The 15323-nt window shown below is 40.8% G+C and overlaps 1 protein-coding gene across 4 annotated transcripts in view; it reads left to right on the top strand.

The window, feature by feature from the left end:
* Positions 1-4251, top strand: part of LOC124031876 (kazrin-A-like) — a 211314-nt gene extending 207063 nt beyond the window's left edge. For all 4 annotated transcript variants that reach the window (XM_046343656.1, XM_046343655.1, XM_046343657.1 and 1 more), the window contains 4 exons: positions 706-807; positions 1634-1800; positions 2465-2642; positions 3309-4251. In XM_046343656.1, coding sequence (XP_046199612.1) covers positions 706-807; positions 1634-1800; positions 2465-2642; positions 3309-3467 — 606 coding nt within the window. In that variant the 3' untranslated portion in view covers positions 3468-4251. The remainder of the gene's footprint in view (positions 1-705; positions 808-1633; positions 1801-2464; positions 2643-3308) is intronic.
* Positions 4252-15323: the final 11072 nt, after the last annotated feature.

Below are 15323 nucleotides of genomic sequence, written 5' to 3'. Positions count from 1 at the left end.
GCTGCTCTGTACCATCACTCATTCATATATCCTTATGTGCGTGTTCCTTATCCCCTTACACTGTGTATAAGACAATAGTTTTGGAATTGTTAGTTAGATTACTTGTTGGTTATCACTGCATTGTCGGAACTAGAAGCACAAGCATTTCGCTACACTCGCATTAACATCTGCTAACCATGTGTATGTGACAAATAAAATTTGATTTGATTTGATCTTTAAGTTTTTTTAGTTTTTTAACATTTGCAAACATTTCTGCAAACCAGTTCTTGCTTTGTCGTTATGGGGTATTGTGTGCAGATTGATGAAGGGAAAAAACAAACAATTTAATCTATTTTAGAATAAGGCTGTAACGTAACAAAATTTTATAAAAGTCAAGGGTTCTGAATACTTTCCGAATGCACTGTAGACGTTACAGATATGTATGTGTGTATACATGTTGGCTACAATACATGTCATTTCATTCAATCGGACACACATCTGTGATCTATGGGTGGAAGTAAAGTTGATTTGAAAGTCAAATTAAATGTGCTGTGTGTGTGTGTGTGTGTGTGTGTGTGTGTGTGTGTGTGTGTGTGTGTGTGTGTGTGTGTGTGTGTGTGTGTGTGTGTGTGTGTGTGTGTGTGTGTGTGTGTGTGTGTGTGTGTGTGTGTGTGTGTGTGTGTGTGTGTGTGTGTGTGTGTGTGCGTGCGTCTCAACTCTCTCCAGGCCCTCCAGGCCAGACGGGCTCAGTGTGAGCATCAGAACCTGGATCCCGTGGTATGGACGTGTCATCGGGTCGTTAAGTGGGTCCGAGACATTGACCTTAAGGTGGGGTCTAGGGTTCATTATCATCCCAACAACACTGGCACAATCAAGTACTGTGAAAACATGGTATCTGACGTTTACACTCAGTCCTCATTGATACATCTTTGACACTTAGGATAAGATCTGACCGGTGTCAGTATTTAACCTGAAAAAGTTTACAAATGGTTACATTTGCTTACAAATGGTTACCAATTATTCTATACACAAAGTATGCATTAAAACAGAATTGTGCATACTGCAAACCAATTCAAATCATGCTAAGAGATCATCGTGTGTTTATTGACAATAGACAGAGAGCTTTTATGTGTTGTTATATGCATGGGGGAGTGTAGGAAATTGCGTCAGGTTTATTGACACTCCCTGTCTGTGCAGAAAGATAAAGGAAAGGACCTTTGTGATCAATTCTGAACCGCTCGTCATCTCTGTGGTTACTGCACAGTGAGTCACGGCTTCAATAAATGGATAGTAAGACAGGAGTTTTTGCTTATGATATCCCTTCTATTGATATTGACTACATTTAGTTCAGAACAACTATGAAAATCAAAGATGTTTTCATCTGAAGAGCCCAACTCAATATTGTCAGTCAAACCCCTATTCAATCAAATGTTGAGGGTTACTGTGGGCAGATAGAACAACACTGTATGCGTGCACATTGAAAATGTTGGGTTAGTACGCTTTTTAAAATCTCCATTACATTTTATTCAACCTTATTTAACCAGGCAAGTCCATTAAGAACCCATTCCTATTTATAATGACGGCCCTGTTATTTTAAATTTTTAGGAACCCCTAAAAAAATGTTTTTGTCCCTCTCCCTCCTCATCCTGTGTAGGAGTTTGCTGACAGTCTCCAGAACAGTGGAGTTCACGGGGCTGTAATGGTGCTAGACCCCTCCTTCAACACAGACTCCATGGCAACGGCATTGGGTATACCCGGCAACAAGCACATGATTCGCCGCCACCTCACCGAGGAGATGAAGGTCCTCATCAGTTCAGCCAGGTGATGCAATGGAGAGCGAGAGGGAGATGGAGGGAGGGAGGGAGGGAGGGAGGGAGGGAGGGAGGGAGGGAGGGGGAGGGAGGGAGGGAGGGAGGGAGGGAGGGAGGGAGGGAGGGAGGGAGGGAGGGAGGGAGGGACAGATACAGCTAAGGCCAAAGTCATGAGGGAAATGTGGTTAGATTAATTTAATGTAGTTTAAGGGAGAATCAAAGAGAAAACATCAGAGAGGGAGAGAGTAAGGGTGAAGATGTATGGTTTATCTACATTGATCCCCACTCTGCAGTACGGCTGGGATAAGTGACAGTTTGGAAGTCCACCTGTCTGCATCCCTCTCAGGCGCTGTAAGATTTAAATGGCAGTTGATTAAATGGCAGCCTTATTGTCAGGGAAAGGGATGAAAAATAGGGATGAATAGACAACATCTCTTGCTTAACCTAATTAAAGAGGGGACTTGTGGGATCACGTGTGCAAGACACCGATCTGTTTCAGTCAGGACAGATTCAGAGTGGAAAATGGAGAGGTTCATCACTTGCAAATCACTCTGGCTAAGAACGGCTGCTTAAATAACTACATAATCATTAAGGAATCTGCTCATCAATAATCTGTACCTAGTCAATCAATAATGTACCCATTCCTCCCCTCCCTCCTGACACTGACACCCCAGGTCAGGTCTACAGCAAAACCATGATAGGCTGGGGACAATGAGCACCCCGCCAACACCTCTACGCCACGCCTCCCCACCCACACCCTTACGGCACGCCTCCCTGGGCCGGCCCACCAGCTCCACCAACCGCCACACACACCCGGACGACGAAGGCTCCCTCAGGAGACGGGCCGTCAAGGTGGGCACTCCTTGACTACGGATGAAAATTTGGTCTTTTGTTAAATCTGTCAAACTTGAATGTAAACAATAAAATGTTGATTAAAGGCATAGTTTGGTTAAATTAATTAATAATTAGCATTTGTTGGCCGTGGCTAGTCCATAGACAGGTTTGATGGCAAGGGAACAAATATCTGTATATGTAATTTCTCTGAACTATCCCTTCAAAGTGCACTGACCCTGTCAAATAAATATCGGTAAAGATGTTTTAGCTTCAAGTCTTTATTGTGTTTAAAAAGGCCTTGAAGCCAGAATGTCCCTCTTCGTTCCTCTTGTATTTGCTTTCATATAGTGTAAACCTATAGCCCAAGGGAAATACATCATTAATGTGTATCCGATATTCTCAGTTTGAAGCCTTGAGGAAGCGACGATGTCGGTTACACAGTAAAAGACTATCTCCCTTGGGCTATAGGCCTACTCTATAGAAAAGCTAAATGAAGCCTTGTTTGTTTCTTTCCCCTTGGAGTAACCACTGATCTAACATTACTGGATAGGTGAAAACAGGTTCCACTATTTAGTTTTCACCAATCCAAACAGGTCAGATCAGTGATGACTTCAAGAAAGGGAGGAAGTAAGGATGCATTTTCAAAGTATTTGAACAGGGCCTGACTTCCTTCTCCTCCCCCAGCCTCCTTTAGGGTTCAGCCCCAAAGCCCACAGTGGGCGGGACTTGAGTTGTCATAGCAGCTACGGCTCGCTGCCGAGAGAGGCTTGTGACGAAGCTCCGCCCAGGACAGAGGGGAGTCCAATCCACAAACACTCGGGTATCGAGGTCACCAATGTGTGAGGTCATCGACGTGTGAGGTCATCGACATGCGACATCTGTGCCTACAGTACGGCACAAGACAATGCTTTGTGGGATGCCAGACGATGTTTACTGTACTTTTTGAAAGATGGAGCCTTTGTTGGTCAGAATACACTATTTTCGAGAGAGAAGGAATCTTTTTTCCATTTATAGACTAAGAACAACTCTTTCCATCTCTCACTGGTATTTGTCGAATAATCTGACCTTTGTGAGGACACACGTCTATCCCATGGAAACAAACTTAAACTGAATAGGCTTTTATTTTTGTATTTGCATTATGTGCAAAGGTTTTTTAAACAGGAAATGGCTCAACGATTAGTTGGTGTTTAGTAGTTCTTATTGAGGACGGGCCTGTTTCTCAAAAAGAAGAGCTGATGAGGAAATATGGTCATGTGTTTGTGTACAGGGTACTTTCCTGATTCATTGCAAATTAACAAAAGAAAACTATTCAAGTGAGATTTAAAGCAAATGTCTTTTTGATGTTTAATTCAAACATGGTGTTACAGAAACTGTCTCAGATGCCTTGCGAACTGGGACTATGGACATTGTCTCAGATGCCTTGCGAACTGGGACTATGGACATTGTCTCAGATGCCTTGCGAACTGGGACTATGGACATTGTCTAAGATGAAAACTTAAACTTGAAGTTGTATTAACTGTATGTTTGATAGTCTTTTTTCAGTTTGTTAATATACACTGTTGTGTCTAAACTAAAATGAACACTCCCCGTGACATTTGATACATTCAATAAAACCATTAACATGGCACGTGGGTTATTAAAATTACTTATTTTCAATGACAGACATGAGTAATTGGTCTTCCAGTAGAAGCACAACAGGTAGAAAACGATGGGCTGGATGAGAAAGAAATCAAAGAATGAATGAATGCAATAAAGATATCTATTCTGAAGAGGAAGTGTGTGTGTGTGTGTGTGGTGTGTGTGTGTGGTGTGTGTGTGTGTGTGTGTGTGTGTGTGTGTGTGTGTGTACATTCTGGGAGAAACAGTTGAATAACAGAGTGCACCAATGAGTCATCTCTCTCATACCCTCCCTCATAGTAGTAATCTGTGGGGAAAATGTGGCTCTTGTCCATGTTTGTTGATGCCACTTCCTCCTCTAATTCAGGATAACTGCATCACCATGGTTACACTGGAATGACGCAGCCCAAACAGAGGCATTAAATCAACCTCTGCCTGGCTGCATGCTGTGAATGTGTCTGAATGACTGACTGCAGAAGGGGACAAAGCCCTCATTGGCACCACCCACCCTCTTCCGATAAAAAAAGTGCATTATTATCAAATCAAATCAAATCAAATGTATTTATATAGCCCTTCATACATCAGCTGATATCTCAAAGTGCTGTACAGAAACCCAGCCTAAAACCCCAAACAGCAAGCAATGCAGGTGTAGAAGCACGGTGGCTAGGAAAAACTCCCTAGAAAGGCCAAAACCTAGGAAGAAACCTAGAGAGGAACCAGGCTATGTGGGGTGGCCAGTCCTCTTCTGGCTGTGCCGGGTGGAGATTATAACAGAACATGGCCAAGATGTTCAAATGTTCATAAATGACCAGCATGGTCGAATAATAATAAGGCAGAACAGTTGAAACTGGAGCAGCAGCACGGCCAGGTGGACTGGGGACAGCAAGGAGTCATCATGTCAGGTAGTCCTGGGGCATGGTCCTAGGGCTCAGGTCCTCGAGAGAGAGAAAGAAAGAGAGAAGGAGAAAATTAGAGAACGCACACTTAGATTCACACAGGACACCGAATAGGACAGAAGTACTCCAGATATAACAAACTGACCCTAGCCCCCCCGACACAAAACTGCTGCAGCATAAATACTGGAGGCTGAGACAGGAGGGGTCAGGAGACATTATGGGATGTCCAGGGGATGTCAAGGGACCTGTTCAGGAGGGTGCAATGCTACAAAACGTTCAGAACTTAATTCATTGTGTAGAACAAACCCATTCATCTGCCATGTAAACTAGGGTGATCATATCCTTCCTTTTGCCTCTGACTAGAATATTGGCCATCATTTTCTGTTCATTTCCCGACAATTCTACATGTTGAAAAAGCACAAACAGCCACTGTTTGTCGACACCCGGCAGGTGATCGCTAACACACCGCGGCCACCCACTGCTCTTGGCTTTTTGTCGTTGCAGTGTGTCGGATATAAGTATGAGAGGATGTTAACAGTACAAAACATTGGTTATGTTCCAGGTCATCATATCAGTGGAGTTCCTGAGATGTTACACATCATTATTAGATCTGATAATCTGCACGCTGTGACTGCAATAAAGGCCATATGAAAGGTGCCCAATGTTTTTGGGGAATACACTGGAAATATTCAAAGCAATTTTGAGGCTGAGTATATTTCTCTGATAGACATTGCCAGCTCCAAGAAGTGAGTAATATCAGCCCTCCTCTGCAGTGGCCTTCCACCTCCCTCTGTCTGAGTGGCGCCCCCAGAACAGGAAGGATAGCAACAGGAACCAGAACAGGTATCATGTGAAGGGGAAGAAAATCCTTGAGACACGTATGCTACATTACTTCCCCAATACTTCAAAGTCACCATGATGAACGGAGCAGCTTCTGTTTTTGTCATTATGGTGTATAGCATTCATAGTGAAGTGTTGAGGTGATGTTTATCTTATGGCAGCTCAAACGATCCATGACATCCTTTCCCAGCATGGGTGTCTGTCTTGGCTGGTCTATTCACTCTCCCTACTCAACCTCAATTAAGTGATAATGCCCTTGAAGCCGGTGTTTGGAGGGTATATTGGCACGGGTGTTGTTGGCCAAACCGTGCCAATATATCCTCAAAACACCGGCTTTGAGGGCATTATCACTTTTATACAACGGGTTACCAACATCTTGGTAACAAACTCACATTAAGCATCTCCAATCCAAAGTTAAATCTAGAATTGGCTTCCTATTTCGCAAAAAAAAGCCTCCTTCACTCATGCCAACAAACATATCCTCGTAAAACTGACTCCTACCGATCCTTGACTTTGGTGATGTCATTTACAAAATAGCCCCCGACACTGGATGTAGTCTATCACAGTGCCATTCATGTTATCACCAAAGCTCCATATACTACCCACCACTTTGACCTGTATGCTCTCGTTCGCTGGCCCTCACTACATATCCGTCGCCAAACCCACTGGCTCCAGGTCATCTATAAGTCTTTGCTCGGTAAAGTCCCACATTATCTCAGCTCACTGGTCACCATAGCAACACCCACCCATAGCACACGTTCCAGCAGGTATATTGCACCGGTTATCCCCAAAGCCAACACTTCCTTTGGCCGCCTTTCCTTCCAGTTCTCTGCTGCCAATGACTGAAAAATCTCTGAAGCTGGAGTCTTATATCTCCCTCTCTAGCTTTAAGCATCAGCTGTCAGAGCATCTTACCGATCACTGTTCCTGTACACAGCCAATCTGTAAATAGCACACCCGACTATATTATTACTTACCCTCTTGCTCTTTTGCACCCCAGTATCTCTAATTGCACATCATCTGCACATTGATCACTCCAGTATTAATGCTAAATTGTAATTGTTTTCACATATAGGGCCTATTTATTGCCTACCCCCCTATTCTTCTACATTTGCACACACACTTTTTCTATATTTATTTTCTTTTGTGTTAATGACTGTATGTTTGTTTATGTGTAACTCTGTGCTGTTGTTTTTGTTGCACAGCTTTGCTTTATCTTGGCCAGGTCGCAGTTGTAAATGAGAACTTGTTCTCAACTGGCCTACCTGGTTAATTAAATAAAGGTGAAAATAATAAATACAAATATTCAAATAATGATTGACAGATTTTCATTAAAAACATTAAATTGATGAATTTATTCATACTATTTCATCCTTCCACAAGATATAGTCTCGAAAAACAAATCTAAGGCTGCTACCCAAGCCGGCTGGTCGTTCGTTCTATTGGTTCGGTTGCCAGCGAAGCAACCCAGTTGTTCAGTCTTTTTGTTCTGTATCTATAGACGCGACCCAGTCGTTCATTCTAAACGTTCCATTGCCATACTGGCTGCAAAGTTCTTATTGCTTGCTTGCCAGCTAGGCAACTATGGATAATTGCCTAGCTGTCACGTCAAACAGTGCAGACAGAATAAAAGAGTAGCTGCATTTGTTGAAGCTGTTTTCTAGTGACATTTATTTGGATACACCCATAACAATGAGCTAATGAGGCACGATTTCGCCTGGCATAGAAAATGTGCTCTCTCATTAGGACACTATTGTTCAGAGGAGCTAGCCAACAACACAGCTAACACAATAACTTCAAACAGAAGCTGGAAAGATTGCAAACTAGCTGCACTTCATTTCATTTTACCTTTTTTCAATTGACATTTCTTTGTATATATCAATAAAAATGTTTGCCAGCTGATTCATTATTTCGACTGGATGAGAAACGCTGCCTGCCTCTCTCTCTCTCGTCCCGACTCCCGATCCCGACATGTTCATTACTATGGGACAGTTGGAGATCGAATTTGAATATTGAAACAATGTTGCAAATGTCGGAGAAACAATGTTGCAAATGTCGGAGAGACAGACAGCAAGGTTTATACAAATCTCCACTGTTGAAAACTAAATGTTAGTCTAAAAGAAACGTGAGATAATGTCTAGATGCTTTTTAGAGTGGAGATAACTTCACTGCCTGGGCTGATGAGACAGTGGATTGCACAGTGAGATAGAACAGAGTAAACAGGCATTTCAAAGTCATAGATTTAACCAGTGGTAACTTGTGGATTATCAATCAAATGTATTTATAAAGCCCTCCTTACATCAGCTGATATCTCAAAGTGCTCTACAGAAACTCAGCCTAAAACCCCAAACAGCAAGCAATGCAAGTGTAGAAGCACGGTGGCTAGGAAAAACTCCCTAGAAAGGCCAGAACCTAGGAAGAAACCTAGAGAGAAACCAGGCTATGAGGGGTGGCCAGTCCTCTTCTGGCTGTGCCAGATGAAGATTATAACAGAACATGGCCAAGATGTTAAAATGTTCATAGATGACCAGCGGGGTCAAATAATAATAATCACAGTGGATGTCGAGGGTGCAACAGGTCAGCACCTCAGGAGTAAATGTTAGTTGGCTTTTCATAGCCGATCATTCAGAGTATCTCTACCGCTCCTGCTGTCTCTAGAGAGTTGAAAACAGCAGGTCTGGGACAGGTAGAGCGTCCGGTGAACAGATCAGGGTTCCTTTGCCGCAAGCAGAACAGTTGAAACTGGAGCGGCAGCATGGAGGCTGAGACAGGAGGGGTCGGGAGACACCGGCTGAATGCGCTTTTAACCAATCAGCATTCAGGATTAGACAAACCGGTTGTATAATGTTTGGTATAGATTATGTTAATTATACATTGTGTGTTGGAAGCATCTGATGATAGCACAACAGTAAACAAAGAGAGAAAGCATATTTCAACCCTGCAGGCTCTACACAAAATGCAGAAATAAAATATAAATCATGCCTTACCTTTGACGAGCTTCTTTTGTTGGCGCTCGAATATGTCCCATAAACATCACAAATGGTCCTTTTGTTCGATTAATTCCGTTGATATATATCCCAAAATGTCAATTTATTTGGCGTGTTTGATCCAGAAAAACGCAGGTTCCAACTTGCGCAACGTCACTACAACATATCTCAAAAGTTACCTGTAAACTTTGCCAAAACATTTCAAACTAGTTTTGTAATACAACTTTGGGTATTTTTAAACGTTAATAATCGATCAAATTGAATACGGGACAATCTGTGTTCAATACAGGAAGACAACAAACTCGCGCTACTTTTCAAGTCATGCTCCTCTCTCAAAAAGTAGACTTCAAATGACACTCATTCAAGATGGCCGTACTTCTTCATTACACAAAGGAATAACCTCAACCAATTTCTAAAGACTGGTGATATACGGTGGAAGCGGTAGGAACTGCAAACAAGTCCCTTAGAAATCTAGTTTCCCAATGAAATCTCATTGAATAGACAGTGACCTCAAAAAATAAAATCAGAATGATTTGTCCTCTGGGTTTTGCCTGCTACAAAGTTATGTTATACTCACAGACATTATTCAAACAGTATTAGAAACTTCAGAGTGTTTTCTATCCAAATCTACTAATAATATGCATATCTTATATTCTGGGGATGAGTAGCAGGAAGTTGAAATTGGGCACGCTATTTATCCAAAAGTGAAAATGCTGCCCCCTATCCCGAAGAAGTTTTTAACAGAATGTTTCCTAAAAGTTCAAATATGGTTATATTTGCTAAAAATGTTGGTAATGTTCTCGGAACGTTCTCCAAGTGGTTTGACATTGGGAATGTTCTCAAATTGTTCCTGAAAATGTTAATAAAACTTTCCATAAAAACCACAAGAAAACGTTAGTAACATTCAGGGAACTTTCTAAGAATGTTATTTAAAAACATACATTCCGTTCTCAGAACATTAAGAAAACTTTACAAAAAACACAAGAAAACATTAGTATTTTCACAGAAAGTTCTAAGAATGTTATTTAAAAACATACATTACGTTCTCAGCATCAACAAAACTCTCTCTATCCTCTATCTTGATGCGTGTGTTCAGGTGTGTTAGCCATGCTCACTAATTGGCCACAAGTGATCTTAATAAGTGTGTGTTTCCTTTGAAATGGGGTCTGTTTGAGTATACTAAAATGAACAGCTTTGTATGCGTAAAACAACATGGTATGCTAGCTCAATTTTGGTGGCGCAGTGGACAATTTCCATGTAGAGAGAACAGAAGATTACAGGTTTGAATCTGACTGATGCTGTGTCACAATAAAAAATAAATGTGTTTGCATGCTTAATGCCTGAAGAAATGAATGTCCATGTGTCCTATCTGTACTTGGAGTTTAAAAAACGGTTAACCCAAAATAAGATAGCAGTGTTATAAAAGTCTTACTGAAACATTCAGTGTCAATTTTAAGGAAGTTATTCAAAGACCACCAAAGAACTTGTCATTTCCATTCTCATGGCGTAAATAAAACTTCACAGGAAACTCAATCAGTTTTACCGGTCAGAAAACATATGGCTTCGTTCCCACAACCAATTTGAAACTAAAAACATTTGTCGCCAGAATTTACAAGGAACCAAAAGGGCTAGCTGGGGAAATATTGACCTATTTAGAAAGAGGAAGAGGAACTGCACTTCTGTGCTGTTTGTATTGATATAAACTCTGTAAGCAAACAAGGACATAAATCTACATTCCGTTGCCTTATATCCATCATGAATTAATATAAACTATCTGAACTCAGTTCGTTTGTGTAGTTATGGACTGAAAAGCACAAAAATATGAGCGCTGTCAACATTTGAGCATTTAAAGGCAATTTTACTGTGTTCACAAAAATCGCATTCACCTGTAAACGTTACAGATACATTTAAATGTCAAGTGTGCTACACCACCTGATCAGATTAGGTTTGAAGAGGGGAATAGGACAACCATACAGTACCAAGACCTTTATGTAGTCTAATTTTGTTGCCATTTTGTATATCTTTAGCAAATTCACTTCACTATATAGTAAGTTATTCTTACTCCTAAAAAATACAATTTTCTGATATGGTAGAGGTTATGTTTCCAATTGTGGAATTTTGATGGTTAAAAAACTACAATAAATGAGAGGTAGCAAATGCATTGTTTGGCAATCCTTGTTTGATAGTGAAAGTTACATTTTTATTTGACTGAACTTGGCTTAATGTTGCCTACAGCAGCCTAACTATCAAAATGATGATGCATTATGTTGGCCACATGATGAAGTAATTTTCAATAATGTTCTTGAAGATTGTAACATCTCAAAGGGATTTTCTTTCTTTTTGTGTCCCTTTGATATTTTAAGTTGAAATTGTCCACCAATATTGAATTGAAAAAATCTGTATTTTGACATGTCTGTAACCCAACTCTGTCTACTCTGTGTCGCTCGTTTTAAGGTCAACACTTTTAAGTGAACTGAACTCCATTTAGTGAACTGAACGGTTTAATGTGGTGAAACTATTGTTACTGTAAATTGCTCTGGATTAGAGTGTCTTTAAAATAAAAACTGAGTGGGTGGGGCAAAACTCTACACATAGACAGGCTAGAAATATTTCATCAATTATTTATTTTTTCTTGTGACTTTTGCATTTAGTTGGCACTCCCTATTGCCCACAGCAAGCTTCCATTCCTCCTGTCACAAAGGGGATTAATGGCTGACTTAAGAAGAAATCGCCAACCCTGTTACGGTCAACCCTGTTACGGTCAACCCTGCTACTTTATTTCAGGGGGGGCAGTGCCCCTGTGACAACAATTTTGGAAGAAAACGATGACAACAATAACAATAACGTCTAATGTAACTGGCCTCTCTAACAGTACAACTGCCCCCCCCCCCTCCCCCAGTTGAAATGGTCTAGAACCACCACTGCTTTCTTTGTTACTTAATAGTATTTATTTTATTTAACAACCTCTTGAGATGGGAAAAAGTGACAGAATGTAAAAATGTGTTAAAGTTACCCTTCTCCAAAGGTACCGAATTGGTGGAATGGCCCTTGAACTCTCTTGCACCATGCTTATAAATAAATCAATAAGTTCAACATTCCTTCGTTTGTAGCGTACGAAATACCTGTCCTATTTAAATATTTTTTTAAATTGAACTTTTATTTAACTAGGCAGGTCCTAGATTCCGATTATGCTAATCACAAAATTTGTGTATGTAAAAGCTAGAATCCTTATCCAGCAAACAAAATGACGCTGACAAGGTACAAATCTGTCGTTCTGCCCCTGAACAGGCAGTTGACCCACTGTTCCTAGGCTGTCATGGAAAATAAGAATTTGTTCTTAACTGACTTGCCTAGTAAAATTAAAATAAAAAATAGGCTATGTTTCACAAGTTTGAACAGCACAGTAGGCCAAAGTTCAGTAGAGCACAGTAGAGACAGTACGCAATAGTAGAGTTTAATTCAGTACAGTTTTAATTCATTAGAGTACAGTTTTGTAGAGTAGAATGCATTGGAGTAAGGTGGGATCAGTACAATACTCTACTGTGCTGTACTGTACTTTACTGAACTATACTTACTTGTATTTTCTTTACTGTACTGTATGTGTACTCTGCTATGCTCTACTGTACTGTGCTGTCCAAACTTGTGAAACATAGATGTCTATGATTGGGCCAAATCAAGTCTGGACCAGGCCACATCAATCATAGATGTCTATATTTGGGCCAAATCAAGGCTGGTCCAGACTGGACCACATGAGAACCAATTTTAGAAGTCTTTGTTTGGGCCAAATATAGGTCGGTCCGGACGTCTGTGGACATTGAAATCAAGGCCGGTCAGGACCAGACCAAATCGGAATTAAACAAAGACATCCATGATTGGTCCGGTCCGGACCAAAAAATCATACATTTTTGGATTTATAAATGTATGATATATATACCCATTGATTCTTGAAGAATATAACTTAAAAATGGCTCATGAGCTAGTTCAAATGTCATATGCCCATAGGGCATGTTGTTGTTTCTCTGTAATACTACTAGCCACCTAACAGTTTTATAAGGTTGGCTACCAAGAAGCCCTTTCAATGAAGTTAGAGATCGCATTGATTTGTTCTTATAATCAAATCATTTAAAAAGAAAATGTATTGTTCCTCTATTTTTTCGGAGCCCATGTATCTACAAACGTATGGAACCGTCTTGAAAAGAGACAGAGGCACATCCCTATCATACAGTCTTTGTTTACGTTTACTTTGTTTGCAAACATATTATCTGGCCCCTGGGTTACCCCAGTGGGAGGAGTTTGCTCCAGGTGAAAAGTGATGGCATTTGTTTTGGAACTGGGCTGTCTCCTGGGCATGAACCAGGTGCCTTGTTCAAAGCCAAAACAAAAGTGATGTTACCTAGGATAGATTTTAAGCATGTGGAGTAATGAGTATGTTTCTGTGTTTTCACATGCAAAGAGAATGCTTTTCATAAAAACGCTTTATTTGCCTTCCCAATGAAAACTAGTCTGAAAAGTACAACATATTTTATGGAAATTAGATGTATGTTTCTGGGCGATGCACCATGCTGCCTTGTTGACAACACGACTGAGAGTTGCTGATTACTGTTCAGTTTGAGAAGGGCACCTCTCCCTCACCGCTTTTGCCCGTTCACGTCACTGTCCATAGACCGATGCACCCCAAATTGCAGAAGTTCAGCGTTACGGCGTGATTAAAATGTAACAGCAATGTTCCTTCATTAGCGGAGACTACATTCACGGTAAACGCTGCCTTTGTCAGCTCAACCGTAAATTACTTTTACAATTTTATTTCACAATCTGCAACACTTCAGCGATACAGATTGAATAGATCCCTCTATGTTACACATTTGCAAAACGTATTATATGTTACGAATTCTGTCTAGGTGGCTCGGCGGCAAATGTTAGCTGGGCTAATGGTTAGGGTTAAGTTTAGAAGTTACGTTAAAGGGTTCCGGTTAGGTGAAGGGTTAGCTAAAATAGTTAAGGTTAGAGGAAGCGTTAGCTAAATGTTTTAAGGTTGGGGGAAGGGTTAGCTAACATGCTAAGTAGTTGAAAAGTATCTAAAAAATAGTAAGTAGTTGAAAAGTTGCTAAAGTTGTCCATGATGAGTTTCGAACTCGCAACCTTTTGCTAGATGTTCATGTTATACGCCCACCCTACTTTCGTTTCTGCCTTAAGTAACCATCTGTCTTATCTAAACACATTAAACGTAACATATACTAATTTGAGTGTCCCCGATTTAAATTTGCCATGTGTTATCTTGTCTGAAACCAGGCTGGCAAAAATATGGGGTAATACAGAGGAGTTGGCTTAGATCGGCGGTATTCAAAGTCGGGGCCGCGACCCCTAGCGTGGTTGCAGGAAGCTGGAGTCGGGTCTCTAAAGCATTAAGAGTGCAGATTATTGCATGAGCCAATACACACACGTTTTCCAGAAAGATTATTTGAAAAATAAAATGTATTTTATTTTGCTAAGAGATGAAAATGTTATGAATTGAAGGTTATTTGTTAATGTATAGCTGGCAGTATACCACCCTGCATACCACTGCTGACTTGCTTCTGAAGCTAAGCAGGGTTGGTCCTGGTCAGTTCCTGGATGGGAGACCAGATGCTTCTGAAAGTGGTGTTGGAGGGCCGGTAGTAGGCACTCTTTCCTCTGGTCCTAAAAAATGCCCCAGTGCAGTGATTGGGGACACAGCCCTCTGTAGGGTGCACTCTTTTGGATGGGATGTTAAACGGGTGTTCTGACTCTCTGAGGTCATTAAAGATCCCGTGGCACATATCGTAAGAGTAGGGGTGTTAACCCCGGTGTCCTGGTTAAATTCCCAATCTGGCCCTCAAACCGTCACGGTCCCCGAATAATCCCCAGTTTACAATTGGCTCATTCATCCCCCTCCTCTCCCCTGTAACTATTCCATAGGTCCTTGCTACAAATGAGAACGTGTTCTCAGTCAATTTACCCGGTAAAATAATGGATTAAAAAATATGATTCTTTTTTCGAAATGTAAGGATTTTAGGTTGTGTCATGATTATTATTATTTTTTTGTCCTAGCTGAAAAAGTTTGAATTCCACAGGCTTAGATTGTTGAGAACAAATGAACTATTAACTGTATAAAACATAAATACATTTGCACAATGAGCACTTTTCTCTCAAATACATTGTTACCTTTGTTGGTTAGCTAGCTAGAGATTGTTTTGCCATATTAGCATGGACGTGACATTAGTCAAAACACCTCAAAAGAAGACATGGTATCAAGAACAAGATTTATGTGTATTATCATTTTTGTTAATATACAGAACAAGGTCAAACAAGCTGAATCGCACTGCCTCCCAGGCGTGAACTCG

The sequence above is a fragment of the Oncorhynchus gorbuscha genome, linkage group LG03 (genome assembly GCF_021184085.1).
Source record: "Oncorhynchus gorbuscha isolate QuinsamMale2020 ecotype Even-year linkage group LG03, OgorEven_v1.0, whole genome shotgun sequence".
In the NCBI taxonomy this organism is placed as follows: domain Eukaryota; kingdom Metazoa; phylum Chordata; class Actinopteri; order Salmoniformes; family Salmonidae; genus Oncorhynchus; species Oncorhynchus gorbuscha.
This window is presented reverse-complemented; position numbering and strand designations above follow the sequence as displayed.